The sequence below is a fragment of the Rhincodon typus genome, chromosome 4, assembly GCF_021869965.1.
Source record: "Rhincodon typus isolate 14 chromosome 4, sRhiTyp1.1, whole genome shotgun sequence".
Classification (NCBI taxonomy): Eukaryota; Metazoa; Chordata; class Chondrichthyes; order Orectolobiformes; family Rhincodontidae; genus Rhincodon; species Rhincodon typus.
In genome coordinates, this window is record NC_063335.1 from 119,190,549 (window position 1) to 119,202,265 (window position 11,717).

The 11,717-nt window shown below is 41.7% G+C and overlaps 1 protein-coding gene across 1 annotated transcript; it reads right to left on the reverse strand.

Moving 5' to 3' along the window:
• LOC109932191 (E3 ubiquitin-protein ligase RNF138-like) lies at positions 1 to 11,147 on the reverse strand. The gene is made up of 6 exons (XM_020531422.2): positions 10,844 to 11,147; positions 7,052 to 7,205; positions 4,897 to 5,009; positions 3,880 to 3,997; positions 2,009 to 2,116; positions 1 to 1,249 (listed from the first exon to the last, which is right to left on the reverse strand). Exons 1-6 carry the CDS (start codon positions 10,927 to 10,929, stop codon positions 1,181 to 1,183), a joined length of 648 nt encoding a protein of 215 aa, XP_020387011.1. The 5' UTR covers positions 10,930 to 11,147; the 3' UTR covers positions 1 to 1,180.
• Between the last annotated feature and the right edge of the window lie 570 nt (positions 11,148 to 11,717).

Consider the following 11,717-nt stretch of genomic DNA (forward strand, 5'->3'; position numbering starts at 1 on the left):
AAGTGTTGCAATATTGCAACACTTAGGCTCAGGAAAATCCCACTAACATCAATGTATAGTGACCAGATGATTTGATTTTAATGATGTTGGTTGGGGGACAAATATTGTTGAGAACAGAGGTTCAGGAAAAGTTTCATCTCATCTACACTGATGTCTATTCATGGGATAGGAGCAAAGATGGCCATATGCACAGCGGGAAAAGTCAGACATTGCAAGATATGACGACTGTGTTGGAACATATGTAACAGTAACACGTGAATAGTACTGTGTCAGTCACTGAGGAAGGAGAACAATATGGCAGGATGGTCAATCTAATCCGAAAAAGTGATGGAGAAAGAAAAGAGAGTTACAAAAATTCACATGGTGATAGTGGCATTATGATGCCAGGAATATAGAGCTGAGGTTAAAATCAGATCGACAATGGTCTTACTGAATTCCATAACAGGATCAAAACGCCTTGTTTGTATGCCAGTGTGTAGCAATCCAGAATCCCAGGTTATTGTTCTGGGGACACATGTTCAAACCTTCCCCACTGGCACTTAAATCAATTGGCAATCCAAATGATTTAATTCAAATCCTGAATTGAATGCTGGTGTCAGTAACGGTGACCATGAAATGGTGGTCAATTGTAGTTTTAAAAAAAATCTGGCACATTAATCTCTTTTAGGGAAGGAAATCTGCCATCGTTTCCTGGTCTGGTCTACATGTGACTCCAGACCCACAGCGATATGTCTGACTCTTAACTGCTGTCTGAAATGGCCCGTCCAGCCAATCCATTCTAGAGGCAATTAGGGATGGGAAACACACACTGTCCTTGGCAAAGACGCCACCATCCCACAAAAAAATAAGGAAAAAGTGCTATAATGTATGGATTATTGTCATGATACATTGAAGGTTTACAACTGAATATGAACATTCACAAAAGGGAAACCTCAAGTAATACGGACTATCATAAGGAATTATTGCTGTGAGATTGACAACTTTTCTTCAACAGGCAGAAAGATTCTTTCAACGATGCTGCAAACAAAACTCCAAACCAATTTTCAACAGGGTTCAGGATGATGAGCTTCAAAGCTTGCTTGTGAATTCACTTTTACAAAGCTGATTTGAAAAGCATGACTTTTTTGTTTTAGAAAGAGAGTGAGTGATTTGCTGGAGGAAATGTTTCTTGAAAAGGGATTTAATAAAAATCCTGATACGAATTCCACATAGTGTCTTGCAGCATCAATTCTTCATCCTGATTAAAATTCTGAAACAAGGAGAGAGAACAATTTTTGAGATGAACATTCAGACATTTTCCACCGGCCTGATTTTCTCAATTCATCACGCTGTCTCCTGCAAAGGATCATAGAATCATAGACGATAGCTGAGGCCCTCAAGCCCATCGAGCCTGTACCACCAAAGCTACACTAAATCTGCACTGGTCCCACTTTCCTGCACTGGCATGCTCTCTGGAGGGTTGGTGTGCACTTCAATGGGCTATGTGGCCTACTTCCACACTGTAGGGACTCTATAAAGTATTTCTCCTTATACCTGTGCTCAAAGGGTGACACCTAATTTTTAAAAACACCCCCTAGTTCTGGACCCACCCACAGGAGGAAATATCATTTTCACATCCACTTTCTCTACATGTTATATACTTTAATTACCCCTCACTCTTCTAAACTCCACTGTAAACTAGCCCAATGTGTCTAACGTTTCTTTTTTTAATATCAGTGTAGACTTGATACATCAAAGTGCCTCTTCTGTACAGTGTGACTCTACGAAAACCTAGTCATTGCTGGTATCAATTTAGCAAACCCTACTGAACCACCTCCAACACATCAATCTTTCAATAAAGAGACTGAAAGGACACACAATATTTGAGATGTGGTCTCACCAATACCCTCTGTAACTAAAGCATAATTTTACTTTAATGTTCCACTCAGAATAAAGAACAGTATTCAACTGACCTTCTCAATTACTTGCAATCAGCATGATATAAACACAACATCAAAATTACACTCACCACAAAGTATTGGTATTGGAATTGGTGTCGGACTCTCAGGTGCTGAATGAAATTCCTGCTGTGATAATTTGGATCCCCCCATGGCATTGATGCACAAATTGGACAGACCTACAGGACAAGAATCCACAGCTTCAGATAAAAAAAAGTACTGCCATGTTAAACGATAGCATTCTCATCTTTTAAGAATGTTGTTGGTACAAGTCCCACTTGAGTAGAATAATCGCGGCAGACTCTCTGGTATAGTTCTGAGGGAGTACTGCACTTTCAGACTGGATGTGATGTTAAACCATCATCTCTTCTGGCCTCTCAGGTGACGAGAAAAGGTTCACAGCACTATTCTAGAGTAGAAGGTGGCTGACACTCCCCTCTCCAGTGCAGTTAGGGATGGGCAATAAATGCTGGCCTAACCAGCGATACCTAAAACCCATTTCTTTTTATTCATTTTTGTGGGATGTGGGTGTCGCTGGCTGACCCCAGCATTTCTTGCCCATCCCTAGTTGCCCTTGAGAAGGTGGAGGTGAGCTGCCTTCTTGAACCGCTGCAGTCCTCCTGCTGTGGGTTAACCCACAATGCCCTGAGGGAGGGAATTCCAGGATTGTGACACAGTGACAGTGAAGGAACGGTGATATATTCCCAAGTCAGGATGGTGAGTGACTTGGAGGGGAACTTGCAGGGGGTGGTGTTCCCATGTATCTGCTACCCTTGTCTTTCTAGATGGAAGTGGTCGTGGGTTTGGAAGGTGCTGTCTGAGGATCTTTGGTGAATTTCTGCAGTGCATCTTGTAGATAGTACATACTGCTGCTACATTAGCACATTAACAAATCAGCAGGGGTGTCCTCCTTGGTAATCTACCCAATTAAGTATCCCTTAAATCACAATAAACCATATTATCTGGTAATTACTACATAGAAGTTTGTGGCAACTTGCTGTATATGAATTGGTTGCTATGTTTCCTATAATAAATGCTGGTCAGCTGGCGACATGAGTGAATAAAAACCATTACAATAGGGAATACACTTCGGAAATAGTAGGAACTGCAGATGCGGGAGAATCCGAAACAACAAGGTGTAGAGCTGGATGAACACAGCAGGCCAAGCAGCATCATAGGAGCAGAAAGGCTGACGTTTCGGGCCTAGACAGATTTTCTGATGAAGGGTCTAGGCCCGAAACATCAGCCTTTCTGCTCCTATGATGCTGCTTGGCCTGCTGCGTTCATCCAGCTCTGCACCTTGCTGTCAGGGAATACACTTCATTGGCTGTAAACCTCTGGTGGTCAGGAAACGTGCAAGTCTTTGTTTCCATCAACTCCACGAATTTCTCAGGCAATATTTGAGTAATTTTGGAACAAAAAATCAACATTAAAAATCCCACACAGAAGGCAATTGAATCCAACATATTGCCTTGACACAACAATATAAAGCTCACTGTGATGGGGAGAGTGTTTTGAGAGTTAATTGTGAATCCTCCCGGAAACTGGGCTCCATTCTCAATGTTTTAATGTATCTTATCAGTTGGACATTATTGGGAATTTGTCCCAGTTAGATACAAAGGACAAAGGCCTTTTGTGACCTCTTAGCAAGAGTTTCATTTTCTGTAGTTAGGATGTTCTGAGGTCACAAAAAACATACAAATGCAAGTTGTCCATCTCTGTTTCTCCAACAGGAAAAGCTGAGATGAGCCTTCTATGTCTCTCTTGCTGGTGTGGTGTGGAGTGAAGGGCAGAGGGTCCTCTCGATTTGAACATTAGATAAACTCGCATCATCATCAAGGAGAGTGCCAACTGATTTTCTGAAGAGTGGCGCACACAATGTAAATGTTTTTATTGCACAAACAATTTAATGATCAAGAAGAAACAACATGAAAGCACTTACCACATGCTGATAGTCATGATAATGATCTGTGCAACAGTGCAGCACGAGGTCATTCATGTCATAACCCATTTGTTGGCAATATGGACAGGTAAATGTAGATCTGTTTGGTTCCATGGCACTTGAAAATAGGGCAAAAAGAAGTACTGTGCTATATTGTTTTGGAGGTCACATTGATGGATGAACATCAATAAACAACTCTGAAACCACTTATAGGACAATTCTATGAAACAACTTTTAAATTGCCTCTACAAACATTTGTAGAAGCCACATAGATGAGCAGAATGAGTAAAACATCACTAACTTCCTTGTGTTGGAGATTTGTACTCAGTGATGTATATAATCCAATGAACCACAAGAGAACATATTACATGAAAGCTATTTTCCCCAGTTACTGAACACCTAATGAAGTGTTGAGGTACAAGGGTTCACAAGTATTAAATTACATTTTATCAATGACTTGGATTTCATTTGTCCTAAATTCAAATCTGGACTGCCCCAGAGTCTAAACCTTCAGGCACCAGCCAGATAAAATAATCTATGAAGACAGTGCAGCATTGCCATGAACAAAGCAATTGGGAATATAGGATAAAAGCTGAAAGAACTGCAGATGCTGTAAATCAGGAACGTAAACAGAAGTTGCTGGAAAACCTCAGCAGGTCTGGCAGCATCTGTGAAGAGAAAATCAGAGTTAATGTTTCGGGTCTGGAAATGTTAACTCTGATTTTTCCTTCACAGATGCTGCCGGACCTGCTGAGCTTTTCCAGGGAATACAGGATCCCCAAACTAATTCAAAAAAAGTGCAAAGCTTTGATATATTCCGTTGGTTTGTGCATGAATGTTTCTCACCTTCAATGAACATAACTGAACAACATAATAGGTGTGACAGTTTATCGTAAATTGGTTGTTGGTGTCGTTATGGGCACATTTAGGATTGTTCAACAAGTTCTGGAATCACATCTATGAGTAAACGTTTTGATGTGGAATTATTTTTATTCCCCTGGCAGGTTCAAAGCTTACCTGAATGAGGCAGGTGTTGGCTGAGGTAACGCACTTGTATTGTAGTTCGGACCGTATTCCTCCAAATACTTTGCACAGGTTGTAGTGTGTGCCCTCATGTTGATCAGATACATCTGAAAATAACCCCACACTTTTGATATACACAGAAACATAGTAGCATGAGACAATGAGACGCAGGAGCAGAATAGGCCATTCAGCTCATCGAGTCTGCTCTATCATTAAGATCATTGCTGATCTGATAATCCTCAACTCCACTTTCCTGCCTTTTCTGCACAGCTCTTGATTCCCTCACTGATTAAAAATCTTCTGTCTCATCCCTGAATATATTTAATGACCCAGCCTTGACAATCCTCTTTGGTAAAGAATTCCACTGATTCACTACGTTCTGAGAGAAGAAATTCATCCTTATCTCTGTCTTAAATGGGTGACCTCTTATTCTGAGATTATGTACTCTGGCCCTAGAACCCCCTGTCCAATTTAATAATAGGCTGCCTATAGCAGGGCAACCAGAACTGGACCAAAAGTGACCTGACCAATGTCCTGTACAACCACAACATGACATTCCAAATCCTATACTCAATGGTCTGAACAATGAAGGCAAGTGTGCTAAACGCCTTCTTAATCACCCTATCTAACCTGTGACGCAAATTTCAAAGAACTATGTACCTGAACCCCTAGGTCTCTCTATTCAATAACACTTCCCAGGCCCTACCATTGACTGTATAAGATTTACCCTTGTTTGTTTTACCAAAATGCAATGCCTCGCAATCATTCAAATTAAACACCATCTGCCAATTCTCAGCCCATTGGCCCAATTGACCAAGACCCATTTGTAATCTTAGAGAACCTTCTTCACTGTCAACTGTACCACCAATTGGTGGTGTCATCCACAAACTTATGGACCATTATTTACTTACTAAATTCTCATCCAAATGTTTAAATGACAAACAAAAATAAACTCAGCATTGATCCCTGCAGCACACCACTGATCCCAAAGATTCATCCATCTTTATTTTTTCTACGACCTCTAGCACCACCTCTTCCGTAATGTGGACTGTTTTCAGGACATAAATATTATTTCCCTGAGTTCGCTAGCCTCCATGAATTTCTCCACAGTAAAAATTGACATGAAATTTTTGTTTAGTATCTCTCCCATCTCCTGTAGTTCCACACATAGACGATCTCATTGATGGTTATTCTCTTCCCTCGTTGCTCTTTTGCCTATAATGTACTTGTTGAATCTCTTTGGATTATCTTTCACCTTATCTGTCAAGGTTATCCCATATCCCCTTTTGCCCTCCTGATTTCCCTCTTAAGAATGCCCCTAACACCCCCTTACACTGTTCAAGAGATTCACTTGATCCCAGTTGTCTATACCTAACGTATGCCTCCTTCTTATTTTTGACCAGACCCTCATTATCTTTATTCATCCATTGTTCGCTCCTCCTACAGCCTTACCTTTCACTCTAAAAGGAACTCTCTGAACTCTCGTTATCTCACTTTTGAAAGCCCCCCAGTTGCCAGCCATCCCTTTACCTGCGAACAGTCTACTCCAATCAACTCTTGAAAGTTTCTGTCTCATACCACCAAAGTTTGCCTTACTCCAACTAAGAACTTTAACTTTTACACAAGGCCTATCTTTTCTATAACTATTTTTAAACTAATAGAATTATGATCACTGATCCCAAAGTGCTCCCCCACTAGCAATTCAGTCACTTGCCCTGCCTTATTTCCAACAGAAGGTCAAGTTTTGCTCCTTCCCTAGAAGGTAGATCTACATATTGATAAAGAAAATTTTCTTGTAAACATTTTGACAAATTCCTCACCATCCAGGCCCTTAACACCATGGCAGTCCCAGTCTATGTTTGGAAAGTTAAAATCCCCTACAGTTACAACCCTGTTATTCTTACAGATATCTGACTCCTGGATCTGTGTCTTCTCAAGATGTGTCACCAAACGTAAGAGGTCAGGAGAGTGCACTACGGTCTATGAGATTTTGTTAGACTTTGCCTATATTACAGTGTCTCAGACAAAAATGGAGAAACCCCGTCGAGTCTGTTCAAACTCCATAGGTTAAGATGAGATAGTGCAGGCTCTGCAACCGAAAACAACACGTGTAACCAAAGCTTCAAGAGCCTGCTCTTCATGAGCTAACCTCAATGTCACAACCTCTGCAATTTGCTTTCATTGTTCTCATCCAGGTCTCAATGTCAGTTGCTGGTCGCTCCATGGAAGAAGTGGGATTCCGGCACAAAGGACATTTTCCATTGTTCATGTTGAAGTTTTGAACGTGGCATTCTTGGCAAAAGCTGAACGAAAAAGAAACAAAAAGAAAACAGTGAGGCTGGGGCTCTTTCTAATACAAAGAGAAGGATGACATGGTGGGGAGGGGGTGGTGTGATGAGGTGGGAAATGGCATTTGTAGTTATGGAGAAGCTTGCTAGAGCAGACAGAGAGAACTTGCCAAATACAAACAGAAAGTGCTGGAGAAACTCAGCAGGTCTGGCAGCATCTGTGCAGGGAGAAAAAAAAAGTTAACTTTTCAAGTCCAGTATGATGGTTTGGAATGTTTCCACTTTTGGAGAGACCAAAATTAAGCATCATAAATATAAGACAGTCACTAATACACAACATCTTGTCTATTCTGAAGAAGAGTCACACCAGGGCGGGTTCTGGATAGGGTGCTCTTTGGACGCTTGGTTGGGGCAGACTCAATGAGCCAAATGGCCTCTTCTGCATTGTAGGGATTCTATGATTCAATGATCCATCCGAAAGGGTGACACCCAGAACTGGACACAAACTTTATGAATATTTAGGGACAAGACATTAGGCAACTAGTGCCTGCAAGTTTGTATTTACCGAACCTACCGGAGTTCTTTAAAAAAGTGACATGCTATTGCTAAAGGGGGTCTGGTAGATATACTATCCATAGACTTCCAGAAGGCAAAAGCAAGGAGACAATGCTTCGGTTATACATGGCATTGAGAGACAATATCTACTGGAGTTTTGAAGGTTAAGAGGTGACTTGATTGAAATGATTAAGATCATGAGAGGTCAGGACAGGGTGGACATGGACAAAATGTTTCCTCTTGTAGAAGGATCTAAAACAAGGGGGTCAACTGTTCCAAAATAAGGGGCTACCCATTTAAACCAGAAACAAGCCAAAAATCCTTCTCTCAGAGGGTTGTGGGTGGTGAGATAATTTCTTGAAAGGTGATGGAAACAAATTAATTTACCTTTTTTTTGAGGCAGAGATGGATAGGGAAGAGGTGAAAGGTTATTTATAGGTGAGTGGGAATGTGGAGCAACCAGATCAGCCATGCTTTTCACGAATGATAGAGCATAAACGAGGGCCAAGTGGCCTACTCCTTGTTTGTATGTTCATATACTTGTCATGTACATAGATAAAGCCAACCATAAATAATGTCATGCAGGGTCCAAACCAAGGTCCATTGATTGTTAAAGGAGATTTCGGCATTAACGGCGCCCCAGAACCAGGGGTTTAAGGATAAAGGATAAATCTTTTATGACTAAAATGAGGAGAAATGTCTTCGCCCAGAGATGTGGAGGTGCTGGCATTGGACTGGGATGGACAAAGTCAGAAATCACACAACACCAGGTTATAGTCCAACTGGTTTATTTGAAAACACAAAGTTTTAGATCCTCGCTCCTTCATCACATGAACTCTTCACCTGATGAAGGAGCAGCACTCTGAAAGCTTGTGGTTTCAAATAAACCAGTTCGACTGTAACCTGGTGTTGTGTGATTTCTGACTTTGTCCACCCCAGTCCAACACCGGCATCGCCACATCAAAGAACTGTAGAATGATTACAGCATTCTGTACAGCTATTCTGTCTGTCTTATCCCTGCTGGGTTCTCAGCAACTGTAACTCAATATGTTCCACTTGCACTCTCCCTCTCTCCCCCTTAGTTCTGCAAATTTTCTCATCTCAGAATATTGTTCCCTTTCTAAAGTTATCACTGAGTCCGCCTCCACCACATTATCAGGTAGTGCATTCCAAACCTTAACCACTCATTGCAATCAGACCTTACGTCTGGTTCATAGATGTCTGGTTGAGGAACATTCCAACAACTGGAATGAACTGGAAGGAATGGTCTCCTTCCTGCATTTTATAAGATTATGGCTGATCTAATTGTGGCTTCAACTTCACGTTCCTGCCTATTTCCCAACAGTCTTTGGCTCCTTTGTTGATCAAGAAACTATTTACCTCAGCCTTAAAAATATTCAACAAGCCTGCCTCCGCCACTCTCTGTGGAAAGACATTTCCACAGAATAACAATCCTCATCTGACTCTCACATGGGAGAATCTTAGTCTTAAACTGGTTCCCTCTTTAGTTCTGAGATAACAAGGCATAGAGCTGGATGAACACAGCAGGCCAAGCAGCATCAGAGGAGCAGGAAAGCTGACATTTCCGGACTGGACCCTTCAGAAATGCTTTAGTTCTAGTCTCTACCACAAGGGGGAGACATCCTTTCAGACCCACCCTATCAAGTCCCTTCAGGACCTATGTTTACATTGTTTTAGATTTAAATTTTATTGTTACATGTACTCAAATACAAAAGCAGAAGAAACACCTGGACGAATACATGAATAGGAAGGGAATAGAAGGATATGGATCCTGTAAGTGAAGACAGTTTTAGTATGGAAGGGCAAAACGTGTCAGCACAGGCTTGGAGGGCCGAAGGGCCTGTTCCTGGGCTGTGTTGTTCTTTGTTCTTTGTACAGAGGTACAGTGAAAAGTGTATAATGTCACCACACAAGGCACCATCTTAGGTAGGTACAGAATCATAAAAACAAAGTAGAAAGAAAGAACAAAGTTAAAAGTTAGACATTACAGTAATTCTTAGTATTAAGTAGAAAAGTAAAGAAATAAAGCTAAAAGTCAAACATTACAGTCTTTTGAAATTGCTTAGCCACATTGGGACCACACTTCCTACAGGAGCTCGATTGCCTCAAGTTTGATCAGATCGCCTCTCATTATTACAAATACCAATGAGCAGCCTTTCTCCCCCTCTGCTTTGATTGTGAACAGATTCACAGAAATTGTTACAGTGCTGAAGAAAGCCATTCAGCCCGTAGTGTGTGCACTGGCTCTTGGAGCATTTTAACTTGGGGGCATATTCCTGCCTTGTCCCGTAACCCTGCACTTTGCTTATTCCAATGACCCTCTTGAATGCCTCAATGGAGCCTGCCTCCACCCCCATTTCTAGGCAGTGCATTCCACACGCTGACTACTCGCTGAGCCAAAAACATTTTCTCCCACATCACATTTGCTTCCCTTGTAAAGTCACTTTAAATCTGGGCACATTAGTTCTTACAAGGAGGAGAAGTTCCTCCTTATCCACTGTGTCCAGACCCTTCATGATTGTGAAAACTCTCATTACATCGCTCTTCAGCCTTCTCCTCTCCAACAAAAACTGATTCGAAACTTCTCCAATCTACCCTCATAGCTGAACTTTTTCATTCCTGGAACCATTCCTGTAAACTGCTTTTGCGCTCTCTCTCTAATGCGTTCCTATGCTTCCTATGCAGAACTGTAGCTGAGCTCTAATCAGTCTTCTGTCCACAACACAGAGAAACTCAGCAGATTTGGCAGCGTCGATGTACAGAGAAACTGAGTTAATAGTAAATGGAAAAGGGTTGCAGAACTGGAAACATTATCTGTTCTGCTTTCCACAGATACTGCCAGGATTGCTGGGTTCCTTTCTGTTTTTATTTCAGGTTTCCAGTGAGTGGCATTCTGTTGTTGTGTGAGTGTCTGTTTTGAGAGCTGAATGCAAGTTCAGCATAACTTCCCTGCCCTTGTACTGCATTACCAACATCAACCTCTCCAAGAAGAGAAAGCCAGTTTCACAGAAAAGTGGACAACTCCTTGGAAAGAATAACACACTCAAACCTTGCCTTAATGTTCAAACATTACTTACACATGTTGGCACTGGGTTCTGATCGGCTTGTGCAGTACTTGCATGCAGATAGGGCACTCAAAATCCTCAGCTTCTTTCGAATTCATCTGTCCTGGGTTCTTTCTGAGGTGAACTGTGGGATCTTCCTTTCGGAATCAGCCACCCCCCAGAGATGATTAATGACTGAACACTATCAGTGGAGCTGGAGTCCCAGAGCGAGCGTGGAAACTGACAAACTGAAACTGCAGCAGCTCAGTGCTGTGTCTACTTTACTGGATCAACTGGGAAGTCTCAAGCAGCGTTAAATTTCCCGGACATGTGCTGCCATTTCCGGAAAGTCAGACCCAAAAATCACTTTCACTTTCGACATTTGAACAGCTGTGTTCACTGCAGGGTGGGGATAGGCTCCGCCTTTCACATTCAGTGAAACTCCTCGTTGCTGTTTTATGTCACAAACCGGTCTCAAATCTCCAAAGGGGTGAAAAGCCTTAACCTCAAATTGATGCCTTTTTAAGAGAAAGAAAAATAAATAACAAATTGTGGTCTTAATCAGATACAAGAGGTAAAACGGGACAGAATGCAGATTGAGTTTTAAACTAAAGTTTTTGCATGGTTAAGTAATTGGATGACAAAATAATTACAGCGTGAAGGAATGAGACTCCATAGCTCTGGAAGTTCTGTGCTATAGAGATTAATATGTAGAAAAGGCAAGTTATTCAGGGTGCTGGAAATCTGAAACAGAAACAGATTGTTGGAGAGATAGTAGGAACTGCAGATGCTGGAGCATCCGAGACAACAAGGTGCAGGGCTGGATGAACACAGCAGGCCAAGCAGCATCATAGGAGCAGAGAGGCTGACGTTTCGGGCCTAGACCCTTCATCTGATGAAGGGTCTA

Bases quoted from the DNA above. Each gene is read 5' to 3' on its own strand.
- LOC109932191 (XM_020531422.2), bottom strand. From the start codon at position 10,929: ATGAATTCGAAAGAAGCTGAGGATTTTGAGTGCCCTATCTGCATGCAA. The intron at 3,998-4,896 runs GTAAGCTTTGAA...CCTATTTTCAAG, and splicing joins CCAACACCTGCCTCATTCAG to TGCCATGGAACCAAACAGAT. The intron at 2,117-3,879 runs GTAAGTGCTTTC...CTTGTCCTGTAG, and splicing joins ATCATGACTATCAGCATGTG to GTCTGTCCAATTTGTGCATC.